At 37.6% G+C, this 27,625-nt stretch overlaps 1 protein-coding gene and 1 non-coding gene across 2 annotated transcripts; one reads left to right on the top strand and one right to left on the bottom strand.

Moving 5' to 3' along the window:
- Positions 1-4: 4 nt before the first annotated feature.
- POLH (DNA polymerase eta) lies at positions 5-27,625 on the bottom strand. Its single transcript, XM_065911911.1, has 11 exons — positions 27,379-27,625; positions 24,307-24,447; positions 23,668-23,802; positions 21,889-22,106; positions 12,099-12,268; positions 10,186-10,289; positions 8,907-9,026; positions 8,193-8,316; positions 7,377-7,442; positions 3,557-3,726; positions 5-1,842 (listed from the first exon to the last, which is right to left on the bottom strand). Exons 2-11 carry the CDS (start codon positions 24,441-24,443, stop codon positions 951-953), a joined length of 2,136 nt encoding a protein of 711 aa, XP_065767983.1. The 5' UTR covers positions 24,444-24,447; positions 27,379-27,625; the 3' UTR covers positions 5-950.
- TRNAE-UUC (transfer RNA glutamic acid (anticodon UUC)) lies at positions 11,095-11,167 on the top strand. Its single transcript has one exon. It is a non-coding gene; the product is annotated as a tRNA-Glu (tRNA).

The raw sequence follows: 27,625 nt of genomic DNA, 5'->3' as shown, positions 1-27,625 counted from the left end.
TGGACATGGTAAGTAATGTCTTTTATTAGATACTTAACTGCCACAAAAGTGGAAAGTATTTTTGGAGGAAGAACTAATTTGCTAGACACAGTGGTTTTCAAATGTTCCCCCTTCAAACTATAAGTACCCAATTTATAAATAAGCTAAAATAAGCCTAAAAGTACTGGTTTGAGTACATGTACCTTATGCCCCCATCACTCAGTTCACCTTCAGCTGGCTTCTCCGTGTAATCAACATGTCTCACATCAGAAAAGCCACAGCTGACTTTCTATACATAGGCAGAGTAAGTATACAGTAATATAAACAGACAAGTGCAAAAAGCTACAATAATTCATTTAAAACCCTAGGCTAATCACACTTGAATAGGAAAGAGCTGAACAGGGCGGTGACCCTGAAGGCCCAAGCACTTCCCTCTTAAATGTGTATTTAGGGTCTAAGGAAATGACATTGCCCAGAGGATAGTTATTATCTTCTAGATCAAATTCATTTCTCAAGTTCATTAATACACAGATTCAGCAGGGGTGGGGATAAGGCTGAGATTATGTTTAACAGGTTCCCTTGTGCTGCTGCTGCTCCTCCTCAAAGTCACACTGAGAGTAACAAGGTCCTGGACAAGGTCTTGAGGACATATTCCAAGAGGCAAAGCCAGGTTTGGAACCAGATCTCTTAGGCTCAGAGGCTCAGGCATTCTAAACTGACACTGCTTCCTTAAAGACTAACAATTAAAAACTCAAAACAGTTATGATCTGAAAGATGAGTTTTTACATCCTTATCAGCAATAGGATTTGAATCCATGCCTATAAAGAGATGGGAGCCATAACTCAAGATCTGGATTATTTTTCTTATTAAAAATTTCATGAAGTTATAAGTCTCCTTGAGAAGTGAACATACTCCCACCTCGCAGGTTACAGATAAAATATTAACACCCTGCAGCAAGCCTGAGGGCAGCACTAGTGTGTTAATGGCTTAAAAAATGATTCCAGGGTCTGCATGCCCTCAGGCCTGGACCGTTTATTATTGGAGGCCAGAGGGCTTTTGGGATTTCTTTTGCTTTGAGGAGAACTGGCAGGAACAACCTGCGGGTTTGAGGAGTGGGGCTGCAAAAAGGAGTTCTGTAACTCCAATGCAAAGTGATAGTCCGAGTGTTCCGGCATGTCCCACACAGGTACCAGAGAACCACACTTTTCGCAGGGCACTTGGTCCTCAGCAGCCAGAAGACTGGAGGTCATAGTTGCCTTCTGAGCCACCTCCAGAGCAGATGTGGAAGTTAAAGAAGTGTGGCTACTGAGGCTGTTCTGGGCCAAATCCATCTCTGTGGGAGTTGTCTTGGGGGATCCTAGCTTCAACATCTTTTCACAGTTAGGGGCACAATCTGGATTCTCTGATGGAAAACAGTTTGGTAACTCTTTAGGACTAGACTGTGGCTTCTGTGGAGGGAAGAAAACTGAAGGATTAGTTAGTTGCTTCTGCTTTAGAAGCAGACTTTTCTGGTTAAAGAGCTCGGTTCCTGTAGTATGACCGCTTTGAAAAGGTAATGAGGGCTTGGATGGTGAATTGCTCATGGGGGCCTGTATAGTGGCAGTAGGAGAAGAAAGTGAAGCTTCTTTGACTTTCTGCTTTTCTGCGGCTTTCTGGAAAAATGATTCCAGAGAAGTGGTTGCTTTCTTAGGGGTTGTCACCGCTGGGCCACTTCCCTGGGTCTTCGCTTCTGAACTGGTGATTGGCACTTTTGGCAGAGAACTTGGGTCACTGCTCAAGAAGATGGTGATGTCTGGACCAGGTGAAGGGGTAGAGGAACAGAATTTGGCAGCACAGAGGAAAAGCATTATAAGGGGAGGGGACCTGTATAGAAAGTGAAAGAATAGATTAGCAGCAGGTCACAGTAAGTTTCTAAATGACTGGGACCCTGGTTCTGCCACAAAAGGGGGTATGCTGGGTTCAGCGGACCTGGAATGGGTGGAGAATCTGCCATTCTAACAAGTTCTCAGGTGATGCTGAGGCTGCGGTCTAGGACCACACCCTGAGAACCACTGGCTTTGGTGAATACCCAGCAAGTAGGATGTGTAAGTTGACTCCCCTGACAAGTGGGTTTACTGTTTTCATGATACTGCTTCACAGCTGCTGAAATTCAGGGTTGAGGCAAGACACTATCTAGAGCTACCAAAAAGTTTTAAAATATTCAGACTGGAAAGACTTCAAGAAAAATGCTCTATACAGTCTTCTGTTTTTAAACAGCACCTGAACTCTGATAGATTTACAACTCTGGAATTTATCTAGAAGATGAAATTTCACAACTGCTTTTGATTACCTCGCCTAGTCTCAGAAATACTTCAAGAAATTTCTGTCATAAAGTTCCTCATTATGTCTCATTACCCAAATAAATTTTCACAGAAGTTGAATTTCAGAAGATGAAAATGTGCTTTTATTCACAGGTTTAGTCCCTCAATGAGGTAAAGGGTCAATGCTATTTTAAGATTATTATGACAGTATCTCACTATTCTCTTTCATGCTTTGGGAGAGTCTTATAATCAGATACTGTTATGCTTCCCTGCCAATATATTTTATACTGTTGGTGAAATTTATTATAATCTGTCAGTTTATAAGGTTTAATGTGAACATAGTATCACAATTATCATTTGGTTCAGTAAAAGCACTCAATATTTGAAAATAAATAGTCTTCATTCTTTACTTAGAATAATTTACTTCTCATTAGAGTCTTTGTAAATAACAAGTATACCAAGAAGTAAGTATTCTTCAAGTAAGTAAGTCTTCTAAGTATTACGAAGACTCTAACTTTAGAGAGTGATATATTCAGATAAGCAATAACTTAAGATGGCTAACTTTCTTTTTATAATCTCGAATGTAGATCTATAATAAACAACCAGTTTATCTCTCACATATTATTAATATATTTACCTTGTGAATTTGGAATACTTTTACAATTTAAGAGGCTATGTTAAATAATGATAGGATTCCAATACTGAAAATCATTGCTATCTGAACAGTAAATGAACACACTCCCAAACAAAGCTGACTATTTTTAATGGCCAGCAGAAGTGAAATTTATTATTATGACATTTGGTATTACACCAGTGGAGCTTGTAACTGAGTTGGGATGTGAGATAGAGATTACTGGTAAATACAGGTCATTTTCATTATCAAGGAGAATGATTTTTGTTTTTTTTTTAAGGAGAATGATTTTAAAAGACAAAAATCAGACAGTTGAGAGAGAAGTTCTCTAAAACTTGGAGTTCTACACTCCCAGGTACAACTGGTTGTTCCCCTGACTATAACATAATTTTAGTATCAGAAAGGGTAGTATTGGTTCAGTCTGCCTCTCACCCCTGGGCACTGGAAGGCACCAAATGTAGACAAAGAGGCTGCACCATGTTTCTGGTATTTCTACTGTGTTCTCTCCCTTAACGCATGACCACCCCTCTCTGTAACAGGTCCTGCTACAAAGAACCTACCCCAACTGGAAAGCTTATATACTCACTAATTTTAAATAAAGACAGGGTATGAGTTTCAAACGAAGATGAGCTAGAAGGAAACTCACCATTCAGTCTGGGTTCCTGAAGTGTTACAGTTCCTGATGGCAGCAAATGCATCATGGCTCATCTTGTGAGCATCGTAGTGGGTGAGGGCACAGCAGCGTCGCAAGCTGCTGAAACGCCTGTCTCCTTGTATGCGCATGCTCACGACCAGCTGAGTGGCCACCCTGTAGTTCTGTGGGTGTAAGAGGATTGAGACAGAACTAAAGTTACCTTGAACAGCTGGATTCTAATACTGAACTGTGTGAGAGAAAAGAATCAGGGTGGCAGAATGGTTTGGAAATAGGGTTTAATTTTTAAAATATTTGTGCTGTTTCTAAGTAACTGGAGAAGACATAATTTCGGTGATAGAGTATTAGAGTATCTAGGATATTTTGACAGAATAAATGAAAATGGTTTCTCCTAACTGTTCTTTTGTGGTACCCATGCAGGAAGATTATACAAAGGTCTATAGTACTATATTCTGTGACTGAAGGAAGAGTTCACATAAGTCATTGAAAGGGGGTCAGGATTGAGTAGTGGATCTCTTCTTTAACCTCTCTGATGCTCTCATACTCAAGAAGAGAAGTTTCTACTAGCCCCTCCTTACAGCCCATCTATAGAAGATACACAGGTAGTGAGTTTGCCTCTAGAAAGCAAGATCACTGACTCACTTTTCAGTGAAATCTAAGTATATGAATCCTGTTGATGCAAAGCCAACTAAGAAAGTAAGGCCAAGAGGCAATAAGGTGACAAGTATACACAGGGACTCCTCAAAATCAAAAGTAGCAACTAATTTTTAGGTAAAAATACATTTTGTATTTTTGTGGATTTTGTAAATACAGCTTATTCAGGTTTGTATATATCTCAAGAGAATACAAATCACAACTACAAAGAAGTCCTTGTTGACTAAAATCAGTTAACTATAACTGTATCAGGCACTATCTAGAGATAAAGGAGAGAACAAAATAAAGTCCAGGCCCTGGAGGATCTTATCTTGTAGTAGGAGCTACATATAATAAACAAGTAGGCTTGTAATAGAAATGACTACAAAGTGCAATCGAAGAAAGCAGAGTAAGGCAGAGAGTGACAGAGGCTGCTGGATATGATAGAGGAACTGGTGAGGAAGTGAAGGTGAAATTTACTTGGTGTGTTAAATAAACGGGGAAGAGGCCAGCAGAGTGAAGGCTGTTAGTGGAATAAGTGAGGGGGAGATGACAGGACATGAGGTCAGACTATCAGAGGATAAAGAGATGAAAACGGAGCGACACCTAGTGGGCAACATCAAACAGGCCCATAGCACAACCTCTTGATGTTACCTACCGAAGAACAGAGACCAAATTGCCAACCTTTGTTAGATTACAGAGAAAGGAATTCCAGAAAAAACATCTCCTTCACTGACTACGCTAAAGCTTAGACTGCATAGATCACAACAAACTGTGGAAAATTCTTCCAGAGATGGGAATACCAGACCACTTTACCTGCCTCCTGTGAAATCTGTATGCAGGTCAAGAGGCAACAATTAGAACAAGACATGGAACAACAGACTGGTTCAAAATTGGGAAAGGAGTATATCAAGGCTATATATTGTCACCCTGCTTATTTAACTTCTATGCAAAGTACATCACGCGAAATGCCAGGCTGGATGAAGCACAAGCTGGAATCAAGATTGCCGGGAGAAATATCAACAACATATGCAGATGATACCACTCTAATGGCAGAAAGTGAAGAGGCACTAAAGAGCCTCTTGATGGGGGTGAAAGAGGAGAGTGAAAAAGCTGGCTTAAAACTCAACATTCAAAAAACTAAAATCATGGCATCTGGTTCCATCACTTCATGGCAAATAGATGGGGAAAAAGTGGAAGCAGTGATAGATTTTATTTTCTTGGGCTCCAAAATCACTGCAGATGGTGACTGCTGCCATGAAATTCAAAGATGCTTGCTTCTTGGAAGGAAAACTATGACAAACCTAAATAGCATATTAAAAAGCAGAGACATGACTTTGCCAACAAAGATGTGTATAGTCAAGGCTATGGTTTTTCCAGTAGTCATGTAGGGATATGAGAGTTGGATCATAAAGAAGGCGAAGCACTGAAGAATTGATACTTTTGAATTGTGGTGCTGGAGAAGACTCTTGAGAGTCTCTTGGACAGCAGGAGATCAAACCAGTTAATCCTAAAGGAAATCAATCCCGAACATTCATTGGAAATACTGATGCTAAAGCTGAAGCTCCAATACTTCGGCCACCTGACACAAAGAGCTGACTCACTGGAAAAGACCCTGATGCTGGGAAAGCTTGAAGGCAAAAGGAGAGGAGGGTGGCAGAGGATGAGATGGTTAGATTCATCTCCATTGAGTCAGTGATGCTAACTCTGGGAGGTAGTGGAGGACAGAAGAGTCTGACATGCTACAGTCCATGTGTTGCAAAGTCGGACACGACTTAGTGACTAAACAAAAACAACCAAAAACCAAACATTTACCACCACTTCCACTAAAGGGGGGCAGACAGTTAATTACAGATGATTCCTGATAGTATATACTTAGTTGATGTTTCAACAGAAGAGGACATATCAAGCAATAACATCAGGAAAATGAAAAGAAAATCCACAGAATGGGAGAAAATATTTGTACATTATATATTTGACACTGGATTTTTATCCAGAACATATAAAGAAGTTTTAAAACTCAATATAAAGAGACAACTCATTTCAAAAATGGGCAAAGGATCTCAACAGGTATTTCTCCAAATAAAATCAGAAAACAGTCAATACGCACCTGAAAACCATTTTATACCTAGCAACTAAACAAAGATATAGAGAAATTAGAAGCCTCTTACATTGCTGGGAGTATAAAACAATGCAACGAGAGCCTGATGTGCTAACAAACAGTTACCATGTGACTCAGTATTCTACTCCCAGATATGTATACAAAGGAAGTGAAAACATGTCTACATAGAAATCTGTACATGAATGTTCACAGCAACATTACTTACAATAGCCAAAAAGTGGAAACAACCCAAATATCCATTTACTGATGAACTGATAAATAAAATGTGATATATCCATTCAGTAGAATATTATTGTCATAAAAGGAATAAAGGACTGATAGATGCTACAATACACGTAAACCTTGAAAACATGTTAAAGATTTCAAGCCAGTCACAAAAGGCCACATATAAGATTACTGTACAGATATGAAATTTCCAGAATACTAAATCTATACAGACAGAAAGCAGGCTAGAATTGCCTAGGGCTGGCGGAATAACTATTAGTGGGTACAGGATTTCTTTCTGAGTTATGGAAATGTCCTTAAATTGATTACAGAATAGTTGAACTCTGAAATATACAAAAACTACTGAACTTTATACTGTAAATGGGTGAATTTGATGGTGTGTAAATATATGTGTATATATATATATATCTCAATAGGTTTTTTTTTAAAGAGAGAAGATAAACTAATCATATGTTTAATCTTTGCCTTAAGACTGTCTCTAAAACTGAATACTTTGTCACATGGACTGTGTTAAAACAATAATTTACAGTCCAATCCCTAAATGTCCTGCTTAACAGTTCTGTACTCTAATGAAGATCTACTGCATATTCAGAGTTGGAGTAGGATTTAGATAATATACAAAAATGTAAAAGCAAATGGTAATGAAGGAGACAGGAGTAGTCAGTAGTTCACAGATCTAGGTTTTTGAAAATCATATTGAGTTTTACAGCAGTTTTATGGGAAAAGATAAAAGATATCTTAACACTTTCTAGCTGCTATCTTTTTGTATCTTCTCTCTACTCCATGCTGGTATTTATGTCCCAAAGCTCACCCAAGCAATAAAGAAAATCTTACAGCACTGCGGTCCTTGGTTAGTCTCTCCTCTAGTTCCTGGGCTAACTGCAAAAGCCACCACTGTACCTAAAAAAAGTATTGAGATTTTAATCTTTCATTTAAAGACTAGGTTTATTACAGAACTCTCAGATGGCACTAGTGGTAAAGAACCTGCCTGCCAGTGCAGGAAACATAAGAGACATGGGTTTGATCCCTGAGTTGGGAAGATACTGGAGGCATGGCAACCCTCTCCAGTATTATTGACTGGAGAATCCCTTGGACAGAGGAGCCTGGCCAGCCACAGTCCATAGGGTCGCAAAGAGTCAGACATGACTGAAGCGACTTAGCACACACAAATGATCATTTTGTTCAGTTCTCCCTAAAATGGAAGTGTGCAACAAAGTCTCCCCCATAAGAATCACCAGATGATAGAAATCTTCAGAACTCTGACCTGCCCTAATCTAGGAGTTTTTACTTTCTTTTCTTGCTGGCATGCTATTAGGTGAACTTCAGGCATGTTCCAGCTCTGAGGAAAAAAGACACAAACTTGAGGCACGATATCCTGGCTTCCTAAGTTTTCATCCATTGGAGTAATTTCATCCAATGGAGTAATTCCATTTCAAACTTCAGTCAGTTCCATTCTATTTCTTTTTAGATGAAGAAAGGGAAAAAAATAATAAAAATCCCAAGTGAAACTCATCAATTTTCAACACAAAACCCCTTCTGTTTCCTACATATTTTACAACCTAAAGGTTCCACTTAAGTTTGCACAGCTACCAAAACCTACCCACCAATTCCCTTAAAAGAGACAATGTTCTGTCAGGAATGTCTGCCCACCTGATCCCGAGTAGACAGAGCTGTTTTTCCTGGGAAGTTCTTGCCGCAGCCAATGGTTTTGGTTATTGGCCTGGGTTTAACTGGATCATGTTCAATCCCCCGGCACATGGCATATAGCCAAGATCTAATAAAACCAACACAAAACTTTAAAGTGAAGGCAAATGATTATTCTTGTTAAAATACCTATATTATACTAAACCTTTTATCCCTTTCATGAAAAAAGAAAAATCTATTCAAAATTAAGTACATCACAGAATCTTGCCCTTCCCCATGAATTCCAGTATGATAAACTGGCTCAGGAGAAGAATTCTGATTATGCTTTCTAAGGTCAAGTCATCATTTCTATTTTTGGAAAAGTACCAATCAAATTACAGGATTTCACATCCCCAAGCTTTTTTGGTACTTATTAAGCCTAAATACAAGGATCTTAAAGGAATAACAGCATCTTAGCACACATATATGTTTATAACTAAGCTTCAAAGTAAGAGTTCCTTTCTACCAACCTAGTTAGTTAGGTACATGAAGGGAAAAAAAAAAAAAAACTAGACTGATAGCCTATAGTGATCTAATATTTTAAAACAAAAGGATCAACGCAGTTACCTGAAGGAGTGAATGTTAACCTAATAGGTCTATATTTTACCTGATGCTTTTGTCTACATTTGAATTTAGCGTGTCCATAAAAGTTACGACTCAACAGTTTCAGGAATCACTTACCCATTCCTGTCCCCAAAATGACTCTGGAGCTGGGATTCAGAGAACTGGGTCAGCTCTCCCATGTATTCTATCCCCAGTATTTCAATGACAGAGGCCCCTAGTTTTCCTCCAAGCTTACGGCTAACAAAAACAACAAAAGACAATACATTTGTAACTAACATCATCAATATCTAGTAAGCAGTACATATAAAACATTTTTTCTGTAAGCAGCTCTCCAGAAGATTCAGGGAAAATGACAACACATACTGGTCCTGTAAATTACTGATTTTCTAGAATAAGACTAGATGACTGGGAAATTCAATACTCTGGGAGTTAGGGCCTAGGAAGAAGAGTAACCATAGCATAAAAACAAGGATAAAGTCATTAAGCGGTTATCAAATCAACTGTATATTAAAATTTTCAATTGTATAGGATCTCCTGTCCCATTTATGGATTCAAATTCCACCTCCCAAAACAAATCCTTTCAATAGCTAAAACCTTTTGTATTTATGAATATAGTAATTTTTCAGCCTAGCCTTTGAGATGTCTAATAATCTGTCCTTAACCTATCTGTTCAGTCCTTTTTCCATTACTTATTTTCCTCAATATGGTCCTAGGTCATGTCCTGTTCACTGAAAATACCTTATACTTTCCCCTTTTGTGTTCAAAACATTCTCCAAATTGGTTTTTCTCTTGCATTCTCATCTGACTCCAAATGGTGCCAAATCTGAAAACAATCCCCACGCCCTTACGTCCTCTCAGGTGCCTTTTATGAACTTGGGTGACTCCCTGTACAGCTCATTCAGCAGTTCCAGTCTGGACTACAGGGCTTTCACTGTTGCTCTGAACTGTTATATTGTGTCCCTGCAACAATATTATAAGCCCTTGTCAAGGACACCCAATTGGTATGCACAGCCTAGTTATTAATTTTATTTGGGAACAATTCACTAGCTCTGAATGGCTTGCTATGATATTAGAAAAAAGGAAAGAATTAAAATTCCTATTTGTTATTTAGTAATAGGTTTTAATAAAAAACCTAGAAGGAAGTTAAACATATGGCTAAAAATCAGTTCCTTTTTTAAAATTCAGGATTAAGTATCTTCCACAGATAATCTGGAGTTAAAGGTTCATTAAGAAAAGAAATCTCAGTGTGTTTGCAAAATTTTGGGTCATCTCCCTCCTGTCTCCATGGTACCTGTTTTCCTTGGCTCCAATTCTTCAGGAACAGAAGAAACTACAACCAGAGAGGGCCTTCACATAGATGGAGGAGTGAAATCTGAGGTGCTCCCTGAATACTTACATTTTGCCAATAGGCATTTGGTTGAAGAGTTGTGGGACTGACCCATGTGAGATCAGGGTCTGCCGGTTGGGCTTGTTTAATCCACAGGCCAGTTTTGCCAGAATCTGGAGCATGGAAAGCGTAAAAATCTCATTACTGTCAACACCCACACACGGTGAATATTAATATACACACATACCCACATTCACACACAAGGCACAGCTTAAGGGCTGTAACTGGTGGTTTCCACATTAAAAACAAAAACAGAACCAGAAACTCAAGACATCTCCAAACCTGGGTGTCCAACAACATCCACAGTGGAAATCATGAACCACTATCATTATCCTCATTGTTCTTCCCACATCTTCCATTCTCAGTTTTCCTTTAGTAGTTTTTTCCACCCTCATCTGTTCCTTAAGGTTCTCCTACTTCAAGAGGGTAAAGACCAAAGAAGCTACAGAAGAGACTTAAGAGGCATTTCTTAGTGTGTCCATATGAAAATGCTAAAACAAACTCATTTTGCTCTACCCCACTTAAAGACATTTACTGATTAATGGTCAGTCCATTTTAAGTCCCAGTTTAATACAGGTTACCATCATTTAGTATCTGTGAGAAAGACTGGGCTCAAAATCATCATCCAATAGCAAACATCTTCTTATACTAAATAAGACTTCAAAATGAAAAACACCCATGAGAAGTCTTTTCAAAGAATAAGGTACTTCAGTGGTATCATTTCACAAATTATAATTGGTAGGAAAAAATATAAAATTACCTCACATTCATGGAAGAGATTCTCTAAAACTTCTACTAGATCATATTTAGTTTAAATTACCACACTGAGATTTTTGTTTCCTCTCCCTCTACCTATCCAGGAAAAAAACCTCCCAAAGCTCTACTAGGTAATTTGGCAACTTTCCTCTTCTTGGGAATTCCCTGGTGGTCCAGTGGTTAAGACTAAGTGCTTTCACTGCTGAGGGCCTGGGTTCAATTCCTGGTCAGGGAACTAAGATCCCACAAGCTGCACAGTGCCGAAGTTTCCTCCTCTTGAGGAAGGGAGAGAAGGTAGTAACCAGGGAAAATCAGCTACCCCAATGACTAAGCCTAGACCAAAGGGGATGAAGATCCCAGGGCCAAATTGTACTTTAATTAGAAAGAATAGAAAAAGGCAGAGAATACCTAGTAACACCACAGAAGTGAGATAATACTAGAATATTCAGCAAGTAAAAAGAAAAGGAATAGGTTCATATATAAAATAGAAAGACTAGCCTCTCTTTTTTTTTTTGCCACACTTCCAGGCTGGTAGGATCTTTGTTCAATCCCAACCAAGGATTGAACCCAGGCCCTGGGCAGTGAAAGTGCCAAGTTCTAACCACTGGATCACCAAGGAATTCCCACCTCCTCCTTTCTTTGCATAGTTCAATCATTAAGGAAATATTGTGGCTACAACTATGTAAATAACCATTTCCAGCAAAATTTTCAGCCTGTTTCTTAGGAAAGTACATGTGCAACGTCAATTCTCACGTTGAAGAATGACTTAGGTTTTTGTCTTCAATGTGAAGTTTAAAGAGGGACCCATTTCAAAGATGTGTAATGGTTTAAATGCCCCACTCAGGGACTTCTGCTGGAGGTCCAGCGGTTAAGATTTCTCCTTCCAACATAGGGGATGTGGGTTTGATACCCGGTCAGGGAGCTCAGATCCTACATGCCTCAAAGTCAAAAAAAGAAAAACATAAAACAGAAACGATATTATAAGAAATTCAATAAAGACTACATAGTCCACCATAAAAAAAAAAACTTAAAAAAAATGCCCCACTCCTGTCTATCCCGGCTATGTTTTATTGTTGTTTTTTCTTTAAGTTTGTGTTTGTTTCTATCCCTGTGTTTAACTATAGATATATCTGTGTTTCTCTTTGAAATCTACTATTAGCCTTCACCTTATTGTGTGAAATCCCAGCAGAACACTGAAAACTGGTCTGACTCTCGATGGCTGCTCGCATTTCTTCCACAATCACTGCTCCCATAGTGAGCTGTAGGTCTGGGGAGCTGGTGCTTTCAGTCTGAAGAGAATCAAGCCACTGCAATAAGCCTTGTTTTCGTCTTTCCTCTGAAAAAGTCGAGAGGTCACAGGTAGACATTTTTTTTAAAATCAGGGTTTTATTTAATTGTGTAATCTAATGCAGAAATGCTTAGATTTCAGGTACTTTAGTATGTTTTTAGAAGACTACTCAGTATCACAACAGAGAAATTTCTCATACCAAGTCCAGCAGCCTTAATTTCCAGCCTATGCTGAACCTTGTAAGCTCCAATAACCAACAAATATTTTGTATTGTCTTTTATGAGCAATGATTTAAAAGTACTTCTGTTTGCTCTCTCCAGTTTTGAACTTTCTTCCTCCAACTTCCCTTGCATGCCACCAAGAATTCTATTAAGTTACTCAATTAGAAATTATTCAGAATTAGCTCACGCTTCAGTATAAACTTAAGTTAGCACATCTGTATTTTACAGGCTGGTTCCAGTTGAATAGCTTAAATCTAATCAGAGCCGCTAGAAGATTTATTCTCTTGACAAAGTATTTAAATTAGATGTAGCTTTGTACTTAGAGCCTTGAAAATATCTTATTATCCAGTTTAGGACTAGTGAGTTTTGGAAAAACATTTTAAAAGCATTATTTAACAAGAAAGTTAAGAAATATACACATGCTGGTTTAAAGAGGCTGAAGTGAGGGCTTCCCTGATGGCTCAGCGTTAAAGAATCTGCCTGCAATGCAGGAGACGCAGGAGATGTGGGAAATGTGGGTTTAGTCCCAGAGTTGGAAAGATCCTCTGGAGGAGAAAATGGCAACTCACTCCAGTATTCTTGCCTGAAAAACCCCATGGACAGAGAATCCTGGCAGGCTGCAGTCCAAAGGGTTGCAAAGAGTCGGACATGACTGAGCACACACACACACACAAATGAACTATGAACAAGGCAAGAAGATAGAGTATCTTGAAGAGGTAGAGTGAAGGGTCATATATATGAGATGAGGAGGAAGATGAGCACATAGAAGGAAGTATTTTTCAACTATTTTCCAACTGCTGTTTCTCTCCTTTGCTAACCTGTCTTCCTCCTCTAACGCCCTAACCGTGGATACTGAGCAACATTTTTCTCTGTATAGATACCTTTTCTCTCAGTGAACTGGTACTGGATTATGTTTCAATTTGCTTATGCTGAGTACATGCAAATCTTAAGCTCCTTCCCCAAATTCTTAAAACTTTAATCCATTATTTCTACCTCCCTACAGAAAAAGTCCTCTTGAATTTTTCATTAAAGTATCAAACAAAATGTTACTAAAGTCAATCTTTATATCTTCCTCCCCAAAGTTTCTCTTTCCCAAACAAATTCCTGTTTCTTAAAGGTTTAAAATATAATATTGACTTCTTTTCGTTTACTCCCCTTCATTGTAGCTATCTATGGAGAAGGAAATGGCAACCCACTCCAGTGTTCTTGCCTGGAGAATCCCATGGACAGAGGAGCCTGGTGGACTGCAGTCCATGGGGTCGCAGAGTCGGACACGACTGAGCGACTAACACAACAATTGCAGTTATCTAGTTACTAAGGCCATTTCAGCATATTCCACATATCCGTTGCAACTCACCCTATTTTATTCATATTTCTTCCATTCTTGCCTGTGCCACCTTAACTTTTGTTTTGTTTTTGGCAACACCACCAGGGATCAAACCTGTACCCCCTGCTGTGGAAGCACAAAGTCTTAACCACTAGATCACTAGGAAGTACCCATAAATTTATAGTTAGCCCTTAAAATCAGGTAGTGTTAAGTTTTACAAATTGTTTTTTTCTAGAATTGTTTGACTATTCCACATCCTTTGCATTTCCATTTAAATTTTAGAATCAATTTGTCAATTTCTGTAAAATCCTGCTGGAATTTTGGTGAAAATGCAACAAATCTGCAGGCCAGCTTAGGGCTTGACCTGCATATATGTTGAACTGTTTTTTTCCACATATATTGTTAGATATATTTCTAATAATTTCATGGTTTTAATGCTATTGCAAATGCCATTGCTTTTTAAATTTCAACTTCCCATTTTAGATTTTAATATATAGAAATATTATAAATTTTTACACATTGACTTTGTCCCCTGCAACCCTACTAATCTCAGTTATTCTAGGTTCTTTTAGTGGGGGTGGGGGGCGGGTAGATTCCTTAGGATTTTCTATAAACATGGCCATGTCTCCTATATCCTTCTTCCTTCACATCTTTTATTTCTTCTCCTGTACTGACTGCATCATCTTGAACCTCTAGTACAATGTTGACTAGAACTGTCATAAGAGTGAGCACTGGTAATTTGTGCCAAAACTTCAGGATTAAACTGATAAACTCTAGCTATGGTCCACAACGCTAGGATCCATAACTATTAATACAAAAGAGAAGTCCCTATAGTGATAACTGGTGTACCTTCTTCTGTGCCATGAGCTGATTAGTGCCTTCCAAGCTCTGGTGGCTCAGATGGTAAACAATCTGCCTACAATGCAGGAGACCTGTTCAATCCCTGGGTCAGGAAGATTTCCTGGAGAAGAGAATGGCTACCCACTCCAGTATTCTGGCCTGGAGAATTCTGTGGACAGAGGAAACTAGAGGGCTACAGTTCAAGGAGTGGCAAAGAGTTGGATGCTACTGAGCAACTAACACTTTCACTTTCAAGCTCCATCTGGCTGTTCGCAGAATTTATCATCTTGTGGCTGTAGGACTGTGGTCCTTCTTTCCTGCTGGCTGTCAGCAGAGGGCAGCTCTCAGAGCATAGACATGGGAGTTTCTCCAAAGGCCCTCTTGCAATATGGCAGCTTCCTTCTTCAAAGCCTGCAAGGAGTCTATCCCAACTCCTACAGCTCCTCAACTTTGGCAGCTGATATTTTAAAAGTTTTTAAATATTAATTTATTTTTATCTTCTTTTTGTTTCTTTTTGGCTGAGCTGTGCAGCACGTGGGCCAGGGGATAGAACCCATGGCCCCTGCAGCATAAGCATGGATCTTAACCACTGGACTGCCAGGGAAGTCCCTGACAGTTTATAAGTCCCTGATTTATAATTTTTTTATATGACTACAACTACACAACTGTTTCTTGTTATGTACATTCACATGTTCAATATTTGCTTAGAAAGAAATGAATTAAGAGGAAGCAAAGGAGAAAACAAAGTAGTTCTTTAGCTAACACAAACCAGTTACAAAGAAGCCCCAAAGGGAAAGTTTTCACTCTGGCAAGTTCTGAGTATTATTTTTAAGTAATCATACTGCTTAAATTTCACACACACACACACAATTATTTCAGAAACAGAAAACCCAAAGTTGCACATGGGTGAATAGGACCCATTAAGAGACAGGATGGTAAAGTTGAATGGGAACTTTAGTATCAAAACATCACAGATACCTGGATTGTTTTCCTAGCTTTGAAATATGTCACATTCATGAAAAATAATTTCTGGGAGAATATATACACTTAGATCAGCTAATTTCTGTTATCAGATTTTTTCTGGCTGCACACATCATATGAAGACTCAGGAGTATGAGATGAAATATCACCATAAATCATTTCCTAGACATTGTATTATTCTGAACACTAAATAATAAGATGTTATCAATACATCTGGAAGCTTAATATTTAAACTGGACACAATAAAGCAACTTGTTTCTTCATATATAAACACCTTTTTCCTCATACAGAAATAAGACTTCTTTAAAACACTGACATTTTATAGAAAAACGTTAATAAAGATAGGTATAGAACAACCATTTGAGTTGAAGTAACGTTTGACCACCAACAAAGGTATGCACCATCATCTTCACCAGAGAGCTCTTCAACAATGAGTTGCCCCCCACAAAACCAATGTAATGTGTAATAAACAGTTCTTGTTCTGAACTGTGTAGGTTTTGAGAGGGTCTGTAAATCTCCTGAAAACTGCATGCAAAATTCTTATATGCAGGTATCCCATTTTTCTGAGACAAGCAAGGGTCCATAGCTTTCAACAGGTTTTCAAAAGGGAATACAGTCTTCAAAATAAAAAAAAACCTTAAACAACAAATTATTTTAAATATTATAAAAGCAAAACACAACCATACAAAATCTGAGATACAGCAAAAGGAGTCCCAAGAAGGAAGTTCATAGCCATACAGGCCTTCCTCAAAAAGAGAAGAAAAGTCTCAAGACTTCCCTGGCAGTCCAGTGGTTAAGATGCTGGGCTTTCACTACAGGGGGCACAGATTCGATCCCTAGGCAGGGAACTAAGATCCTGCATATCACATGGCATGGTGAAAAAAGTTTTAAAAAGAGAAAAGCCACAAACAATAAGATGTTGCAATATATATATTTGATAATGATTCATATCCAGAATACATAAAGAAGTCCTATAGATGAATGAGATAAGACAACCAAGAAAAATGGGCAAGTGCTTAAACTGACACTTCATGAAAGAATGGTCATCACTTACAAAAAGGTGCTCAATTTCAGTAACACCAGGAACATGCAAACTAAAACCATAACATGGTAACACCACATATGATATCACAATCATCAAAGTGGTTAAAACACAAAAGAGGAAAAAGCAAGGGTTGACAAAGATGTGGCACAACTAGAACTCTCATATACTGCTGGTGGAATTATAAATCAGTAAAACCATTCTGGAAAACTTTTGGGGGTATCTAACACTGAGTACACACAAACTAAGGCTGAATACAGGCAAACCCCACAACTGAGCACGTCAGTCACATGCTCAACAGAATGCATACATTTGTTCACCAAAAGATATTTACAAAAATGTTCATAGCAACTCTTGTTATTAGTGGTCCAAAACTGGAAAAAAAAAACCCACAAAATATCCATGGGTAAATTGTGGTATATTCATACAATGTAATACTACACAAACCCAACTATATATAGCAGAATGGATGAATCTCACAATGTTGAGTGAATGAAGCCAGACTCAAGTATATACTGCATAATTTCAATTTTATAAACTTCAAAAATAAGTTAAATAGAAATCAGGACAGTTGTTATATTGGAGAGAGGGGAGAGGACAGAGAATAACTGGGAGGCAAGCAAATGTGGCTTCTAGAGTTCTGATGTTTTTTGATCTGGGTTCTATTTATACAAGTGGGTTTACTTTGGAAAATCATTCAAGTACACTTACATTTACACACTTTATGTGTATTATATCAAAGTTTATATGAGAAAGAAAATGGGAAACGTACTGGATTCCAGATTTCAGAAGAAGCAGAAATAATCGTATCATAAAAATTATAATTTAAAAGTTACTAAAAGGTATGTGGAGTATAAAGTAGGACACAAATGAACTATCTATAAAACAGAAACAGACTGAGAAAACATAGAGAACAGACCTGTGGTTGCCAAGGGTAGGAGGCAGGGATGGATTGGGAGTTTGCAATTAGCAGATACAAACTATTACAATACAGAGAATGGATAAACAACATGGTCCTTCTGTATAGCACAGAGAACTATATCAACATCCTGTGATAAACTATGATGGAAAAATATGAAAAAGAAATATATATGTCTTAAAGAATCACTTTGCTGTATGGCAGAAAATAACACATTGTAAATAAACTATACTTTAACAGGGCTTTCCCTGGTAGCTCAGTGGTGAAGAATCCGCCTGCCAATGTGGGAGACACAGGTTCAATCCCTGGTTGGTCAGAAGCAGCAAGGCCCATGTGCCTTGTACTGAGCCTGTGCTCTAGAGTCTAGGAGCCACAACTATTGAAGCCTGCATGCCTTAGATCCCGTGCTCTGTAACAAGAGAAGCTACCACAATAAGAAGCCTGTATACCGCAACTGTAGAGTAGCCCCCACTGGCCGCAACTAAAGAAACCCCACATGGTAATGAAGACCCAGCAGGGCCAAAATTTTAAAAAAACTACATTTCAACAAAACGCATTTTAAAAAATAAAAATCACTAAAAGGTACATAAATGAAGACCTTAAAAAGCTGGTGAAATGTTTATAGATGGGATAATTTACCACTAAGATACTATCCTTTCTAAAAATGTGAGTTCAGGGGCTTCGCAGGTGGTCCAGTGGCTAAGACTCTGAGCTCCTAATGCAGGGGACCCAGGTTTGATCCCTGGTCAGGGAACTAGATCCCACATGTCGCACCTAAGACCCAGTGCAGCTAAATAAATAAATATTAAAAAATAATAAATAAAAATGTGAATTCAATGTAACTTCCAGAATTTCTTGAGGAATTCAACTAATGCATTCTAAAATATATATCAAACAATAAAGGCCCATAAATAGCCAAGCAATTTTGAAAAACAAAAGTAGAGGGAAGTCCTTATCAAATATTATAACATACCACAAACTAATAAAAACAATGTGTTTCTGAAGCAAAAGGAGACACTATAATGGGCTATTATAGAAACAGACTCACATATATGAGAAGTTGAGAAAAATGGATTATTAATAAATAACTATTGGGAAAACTGACTTACTCTAAGAATAATTAAGGTGGCTCCCTACTTTAAATCAAATAAAATGGTAAACTCCATATAGTTGAAATACCTAAAAATAAGCTATAAGGCAAATTGAAGAAAACTTAGAAAAATGTCTTTAGGAACATATGGTAGAAATGGATGTCTAAAATGAAATTTAAAATGCACAAACCGTAAGGTGGAAAATGGAAGGACTAAAAGAATTCGTTCAACAAAGTACAGTATAAATAAAGTTAATGGATGACAGACCTCGGAAAAGATGTTTGAAGTTCAAAAACAGACAAGGAACCAACCATTAGGATACAGGAGACTTCTCCCCCGACAAAAAAGGGCAGGAAATCCAATGGAAAATTGGGCGATTATAAATAAACAAACTCATAAAAGTAGAAACTCGACTGGCTAACAAGTATATGAAAAAAAGCTCAACTTCAATTAGTAGAGAAATATAAGTTAATTCAAGCCCCAAAATATAAAGTACACCTTTATAGCTGTTACATTTTAAAATATTAAATAATACCAATTGCTGGTGAGGATAGGGATGAAATGGGAACTCTTGCTTACTGTAAGGGGTCAGGCAAATTGTTACAGCAATTCTGGAAAGCAATTTGACAATATTTAGTGAAACTATGTGTATACCCTATGATCTAGTAATCACACCTGAAAATACTCAGAGAAACCCTTGCATAGGTCCAAAAGAGGATTAATAAGGACATTCATCATATAAACAGAAGGGTCTATAAATATAGTAGATCCATACCATAGGTTATACTGCAATTAAAAGCAATCAATTGGGCTTCACTCGTGGCTCAGTGGTAAAGAATCTGCCTGCCAATGCAGGGGACACAGGTTTGATCTCCGGTCCAGGAAGATCCCACATGCTGCAGAGCAACTAAGCCCATGCGCCACAACTACTGAGCCTGCGCTCTAGAGCCAGGAAGCCACAACTACTGAGGCCTGTGCATCCTAGAGCCCATTCTCCACAACAGGAGAAGCCTCTTCACTGAGAAGCTCGTGAACCACAACTAAAGAGCAGCCCCCGCTCGCTGCAACTAGAGAAAAGCCCACGCAGCAATGAAGACCCAGCGCCCCCCAAAAATTTTCTAAAAATTTTTCTAATAATTTTATCTAATACTAAGTTTTTCTAAATAATTTTCTAATAATTTTCTAAAAATCAATTACACATAAATACAGCTACATGGGTAGATCTATAAAACCACCAATGAAAGAAAATTAAAAAGAATGAGATCTATAATACCATAACACTATCTTGTAATTAAGAAGCACAAGTTTTTTTTTAAACATTGTTTGACAGCACATTAATGCAATTTAAATACTCAACTGCATCTTTTTTAAAAACTTTTAAAAGTATAGGTGATTTACCAAGTTGTATTAGTTTCAGGTATACAGCAAAATGAATCAGTTATACATGTCTCAATACCGATATCCACTCTCTTTTTTTTAGATTTTTTTTCCATATGGGCCCTAACAGAGTACTAAGTAGAGTTCCTGGTGCTACATAGCACGTTCCTGTCATCTATTTTATATATAGTAGTGTATATACATGTCAGTTACAATCTCCCAATTTATTCCTCCCTTCCTTATCCCCTGCTAACCACAAGTTTGTTTTCTACATCTGTGACTCTACTTCTGTTTTGTAGATAAGTTCATTTGTACCTTTTTTTTTTTTTATTCCACAAAAAAAAAAAAAATCAATTTTTAAAAAATTTCACATATCATGTATTTATCTGTCTGACTTCCTTCACTCAGTATGACAATCTCTAGGTCCATCCATGTTGCTACAAATGGCATGATTTTGTTCTTTTTTACAGCTGAGTAACACTCGTTTGTATATATGTACCACATCTTTATGATGGGCATTTAAGTTGCTTCCATGTCCTGGCTATTGTAAATAGTGCTGCAATGAACACTGGGGTGCATGTATCTTTTTGAATTACGGTTTCTCTGGGTATATACCCCAGAAGTAAGATTGATGGGTTATATGGTAGTTCTGTTTTTAGTCTTTCAAGGAACCTCCATACTGTTTTCCATAGTGGCTGTACCAATTTACATTCCCACCAACAGTATACAAGGGTTCCCTTTTCTCCACATCCTCTCCAGCATTTTTATTTGGAGATTTTTTGGATGATGGCGCTTCTGACCAGTGTGAGGTGATACCTCATTGCATTTCTCTACTAATTATTGATGTTGAACATCTTTTCACTTATATGTGTGCTTTTAAAACTTTAACACAAGTTTTAAAAGGACACATCATATAATAAGCCCAAGTTTTAAAAGCACACATTAAGTCAGAGAAAGACAAATACTGTATGTTATCACTTATATGTGGAATCTAAAATATAAACGAATGAATACAACAAAACTGAAACAGACTCACATACAGAGAACAAACTAGTGGTTACTGTGAGGAAAGAGAAGGGGAAGGGGCAAATTAGGGGTATGGATTTCAGAGTTACAAACTATTGTGTATAAAATAAATGATACAGAACAGGGAAACAGAGTCATTATTTTATAATAACTTTAAATGGAATATAATCTATAAAAATATTGAATCACTATGTTGTACACCTGAAATTAATATAACAGTAAATTGACTATACTAAAATAAATGAAAAATAATAACAAATTATCAAAATAACTAAATAAACAAAAATAATAAAAAGCACATGTACAAAGCAACACTGTACAATTTGTACAGACACATACATATTTAAGACGATCTGTCAGTGAGTGCCAGAGGGTTTGTGGCGTAGGAAGGGAGTGAAGGGAATCACTATGAAGAGGAAAAGGAATAAAATAAGTCAAATAAAATGAGAGGCCTTGAGCAGCTCACTGATGACATCATCCTGTGAGTAACTCAACTCCCTGTTTTTGAGGTCCCCTTAATAAAGCTCACCCTTCTTATGAACCACGTTTTAATAATATAAATTAACCTACAAACAATGGAAGTGCTCAGTCAGCCTTCTACTGATAACTTTAACCTGCCCTAGTTATGCTTAAGGAGAAACTTGATTTTACAGATTTCACAGCTTCTCAATATCCATATACCTGGAAAGATAAGAGAATTTGTCTATCCTTCCATGTGAGTCCTTGAGATTCATTCACGTTGCAGGTTAAGTTTCCTTTCACTGAATCCAAGGAGGAGCAGTGTGGCCAAGCAAAGCAGGCTCCAGAGGCAGGAAGCAGAGCGATACTGATGCTATGGAAGTACCTTTCTCAACAGTCTCTTCTGCTGGTGTAGGCCCCTGGGGAAACCCTTCAATGCAGGTGGTTGGCAACAAGTCTGCTGAGATAGGCTGATTTTGGAGCTTTTGTAGTCTCTCTTGCACAGCACTGGTCAGGTCTAGATAAGCCTCATCAATGCTGCCACGTTCCATTACAGCAAAACGAGACATTACCTCCATCACTTCCATACTGGCTTCCCGGTACCTAAGAGCATGATAGCATAATATACTCACATACAGACCAAGGAAAGGATGCTCTTATGCAGTAGTTGGGGTTCCTTCATAGACTTGAGTAAATTACTCCAAGATATTTTTACAAATACTTGAAAAACTTAGTGTATATATATATACATACATATATGTTTCTGCAAATCATATTTTTATTTTTATAATGTGACATCTCAAGTTAACTATTAAAATAATTTTAAATTATCCAGGTCTTAATAACTTTCTGGTCTAAACATATGCCTAAATTTTTTAAAACTGCCTTTGTTCATTACTTGATGAAGATTTTAAGGGTAAAATAAATGATCCAGTATAAAGTCGGTGGCATATGGCTTTTCAAAATCACACTCTGAAGTCAACTATATTTCTAGTACATAACACTGTCTTTCCCAGCCAGCATAAAATTCTATTCAATGCAATGTAACATATATCCATTAGCTAAATTAATTCTACTTTAGAGTAATAGTATTAATCTTCAGTTAAATCTGTCTCTTTTTCTGGCAATAATTCCAATGTGATGTTGGCTATGACACTCTACTTTTAGACTTCTGAAAGGTGAAATCAGGAATATCTCAAGTCCCAAGTCAAAGCATGATCCCTACACACACCACCACACACAGTATAGTGTACTGTGAGAATGTGGAGATATGAAAAAAAGATGAATCCTCAGTCTTCTACTTCTTAGCTATATGAACTTAATTTAACCTCTCTAAACTTGCCCCTCATCTGTGTGTGTGTGTGTGTGTGTGTGTGTGTTGGATAATACTAAAACTTACCTTATAATGATGTGAGATTTAAGAGACACTGCCAGTGAAAAATGTCACACGGTGCCTGGCATATGACACATGTTCAACCTATACTAGCTATTAGGATTCAATATATACTAGAAGAAACACTTCATGTTTCTCATGACCTTGACACTTTCAAAGGGAACTACTCAGTTGCTTTGAAAACATCTCTCAACATCTCTACTAGAATTCAATATATACTAGCTATTATAATGGTGGGGGCCTGTATCTACCTCTAACTTGGCTATGCCTATACTAATGTCTATTCTGAGGCTAACTTTCTAAAATCTTGGGGGAGAGAGCTCAGTTCAAAACAGAGAAGGTCAGCACCTTTGAATCTGTTCAATTCTGGCAAATAATTCTAGATATTGCACTAGAATGTGAAATCTGACTCAACTTTCTCTGGGAAAACTCTTTTAAGTTTCACAATCAATTTAATAACTTCAAACACGTCAGACTTTTGACCTGAGAACATTGGAACTGGTGTTAAGTTTTAATTACAATAACCAATTTTTAAACATTTAAGGAACTGAAAAGGTATTAAGAGTAGATATTATTATAGATAATAATGATTCTCAACTGTTCCTAAAACACAATATTAAAGTCTGTTTTCATGTCACACTAAAAAGTTGGCTGACTGAAGAGAACCTTTTCAGATGTCATTTACATAAAACAACTTAGAAAACATCAGCTCCTAGCCTGATGAAATGCTTCCAACTCCTCCACTCCCCTTAAACCATCTTCTCTTCTTACTTGGCAAGGTTAGCTTTTCCATGGAGCTCACGAACTTGTACCAGTAGAAGATCTGGACATAACTTCTTAGCATCATCTGCCCACATGTTTCTAGTGACCCCAAATGCACGAGCTTCATAACTTACTGCAACTATTCTAAGGTTAGGGAAAAAAGGGGAGCAAAAACATTACATGATCATAAGCAAAAGTAATTAAAATTTAGCATGATGAATAGGTTATAAACATAATAGAAACCTTTTGCTCACAGTTGCTACTATTTTTTTTCCTTAATTTTTTGGCCATGGAGCAAAAATATTACATGATCATAAAAATTTCACATGATCATAAAATTTCACATGACAACTAGGTTATAAACATAATAGTAGAAACTTTTTGGCCACTGATGCTTCTACTATTTTTTAAAATACTTTTTGGCCACACCACAGCATATGGGATCTTAATTCCCTGACCAAGGATCAAACCCATACCCACTGGAGTGAAGTCTTAACCTCTGGACTGCCATGAACGTTCCACTGATACTACTATTCATTCTCAAACACAGCAGTTCAGAACTCTCAAAAATAGGACCTAGCATAGTGCCATGTATTCTCAGAGATTAAAACAGTAGTTTAGAGTTATAAGAATAACTATGATACATACCCACCACCCTTCCATGCTGTGTACTGTACAACTGCACAAGGTTTATTCCTCAAATGAGGATTTTGCCGCTGTTCCACTTGAACGAAAAAACAGTCCATGTCCACTAGAGCAACTACCCGGTCTCTTCCATCAGTCATTTTTCTGTAAGACAATATATTATGAACAGTTAGAAAGGATATTGAATCTAAATCACCAAAGAAAACTGTATTTCCATTCTTTCACTGTCAAATTACCATAAGCATGGGAGCATGGAAACTAACAAGAATGAAACAGGCATTTTCATATACTGCTGGCAGGAGAAGTAACAAATTGATACAACAACTTTAGAAGGATAATAATATTAAAAGCTTTAAAAAATATCCATTTCCTCCCAAAGAACTGAACACTTTACAAAAGATACTCAGATTGCCAACAGGCACATGAAAATGAGTTCAATGTCATTACGCTTAGGGAAATGCAAATTACATGTACATCAATGCAAATTGCATGTACAAATGCAAATTACAATGTACATCAACGATGGGATAAAGCCAACAGTTAATCTAATGAACAGACAAATTTCAAATATAAATTCAGGGTAAAGAGAAATACAAAATAATATAGAATATCAAAGCATTCATGTGAATTTTAAAACTTTTTATTTTGAAAAACTTTTAGACTCAGAGAAAAGTTGCAAATATAGTAGGGTTCTCCCATACCAAGTTTCCCCTAATGCTACATTTTACACAGCACAACTATCAAAACTAAAAAAATGAACATTAGTATAATATTCACACTACAAACTTAACTTGAATTTTACCAGTTACACCCATTAATGTCCATTTTTGGTTCCAGAATCCAGCTTAAGATCCAGTCTTAGTCATCACATCTCCTTAGTCTTCTCCAATCAGTGCCACTTCATGTTTCTCATGACCTGGACACTTTCAACTTTCAGTTGCTTTGAAAACATCTCTCAGTTTAGGTTTGTCTGTTGTTTTCCCTTCTTTTTTTTAAATAAATTCTTTAAAAAAATTAATTTTATTTATTTCTGGCTGTGTTTGGTCTTCATTGTTGCTTGCGCTTTTCTCTAGTTGTGAGTGGGGGCTACTGCCTAGTCACAACGCGCACTTTGCACTGCAGTGGCTTCTCTTGTTGCGGAGAACAGCCCCTAGGTGCATGGACTTTAGAAGCTGCAACTCCCGGGCTCTAGAGCACCAGCCTAATTGCTCTGAGGCATGTGGGATCTTCCTGGGTCAGGGATCAAATGGGTGTCTCCTGCATTGGCAGGTAGCTTTCTTAAAACTGAGCCATTAGGGAAGCCCTGATGTTTTCTCTTGATAAGACTGAGGTTATGCATTCCAGGCAAGAACACTGTGGAAATGTTCTGCTTGTCTCGAGTCATGTATCATGTTTGTAGGTACATGATGTCACTATGTCTTAATACTAGTGGTGGTAAACATATCATTGAATAGTGACAGTGTTTGCTAGGTTTTTCACTGTAAAGTTACTATTTTTTCCTTTCTTAGAAGACATACTTTGAGACTATGCAAATGTCCCATTTCTCTTCAAATTTTGAACTTCTGAGCACCCATCAGTGGATCTGGCCTGTAACAATTAGTTTGTAGTGTTCTAATGCTGATTTCCTATCTATTCATGTTCAACTTTTGAAGGCAAAAGCAAACAAAAAAAAAGAAAATACTACACACTATTTGTAGACAGACACACGTAAAGGTATGGATGCTAGATTGAAAGAACAAACCGTATAAAGTTGATAGAGGCTAATGTTTTCATTTAACATTGTTAGAAATCTGAAAGAAGACTTCAGTAAACAAAAGCAGTGGCTCCCAAACTTTGCTACAGATTGGAATAACCTAGGAACCTTTAAACACTATTGATTTCTGGCTTCTACTACCAGACATCTAACTTAAACAGTATGGGTGTGGCCTGGGCATTGCAATTTTTTAAAAGTCCTCTCTAATGCGCAGCAGAGATTGGAAACCACTGACCTAACGTAAACAAGATATTTGTGGAGATACCAGTAATTTATGATTTAAATACGAGAGAACACAGGTTTTACACTTGAGTAAGCATTCAACTATTTTTTTTTAAGTGTCAAAAATTAACATTCACCTTGAAAAAAGTCTCATGCTACTACAAAGCTGGAAGATTAGGGAGGAAAAATGATGACTTCAAAAAATCATAGTAGTCAAGGCATTAATTCCTTACAAATTCCACTCACCAAAAACAGGCAGAATGTAATACTTTAAACCATAACATACCAGAAATCACTTTACCCTTAAGTGACTTTTGTGTAGTCTTCGAACAGATTAATACTGGATTAAAAAATAGTAAATGCATTGTCTCATACACATACAGATTTACATCGGATTAAAAATAGTAAATGCATTGTCTCACACACACACTTCGGATTAAAAACGGTAAATGCAATGCCTCTCACATACACACACACAGACTTACATCAGATTAAAAATAGTAAATGCATTGTCACACACACACCCCTAAGTACCATATTAGATACAAATACTAAAAGTGGAGTAGGAACAGGGAGCAGTGATTTAAGTACAGCAAACATTTCCTAAATATTCAAACACCAAAAACGGATATTTAGATTTTAACTGTTTTAGTTTTCAGTTTACGTATTTTGCTGGAGAAAGCACAGCTTTTTAAAGATAAAAAGTGAAATACGCTCTATGTTAAAACTTTCCTTTGAAAATAAGGATTAGGCTACACCTCAAAGGACCAAAACTGGACAAACATTCGGTATTTGCAATTCCTCATCTTTAACAATCTCGATTTACCAAGATCTGTACAAAATACATTTAGTGCCTATCAGCTGATAACGCAGCCAAGGAAAACAAGTACAAGAGGGAAGTTTAAGAGCTACCATTTTTCCCCACAAGAAAAATTCTCTTAAAAGGCAATACGAGGACCTTTTCTGTAAGCAATGCTTTCTACTTCACTGTAATTTCGGTCCAATGTTGTCCTCAATCACTGCTATATTATACAACCAATAACCAAGGCAACATGAAAAGTCTAAAAACAGCGATACCGAACGGTTCTAAATTCTCTTACCAATGTGACGACACTTGGCAAAATCGCCACCCGCGGACGCCGCCGAGACTGGGCTAGATGTCCACTGGAAGGACGTTAAAGCGGTCTTGAATATTTGTCCCCTTTCTGGGAACGGATCAGTCGGTTTCGAGACAGATTTGTTCCCCGGAACGACGGAGAACAGAACCGAGGGTCGCAGACGGCTCTCGCCTAGGCAGCTGCCAGCACAGTCGGGCGGGTCCAGCCTTGGCCAGCGCGACCGGCACAC

Source organism: Muntiacus reevesi, chromosome 20 (genome assembly GCF_963930625.1).
Source record: "Muntiacus reevesi chromosome 20, mMunRee1.1, whole genome shotgun sequence".
Lineage (NCBI taxonomy): Eukaryota > Metazoa > Chordata > Mammalia > Artiodactyla > Cervidae > Muntiacus > Muntiacus reevesi.
Note: the sequence above shows the minus strand (reverse complement) of the source record. Positions and strands in the feature narration are given on the sequence as shown.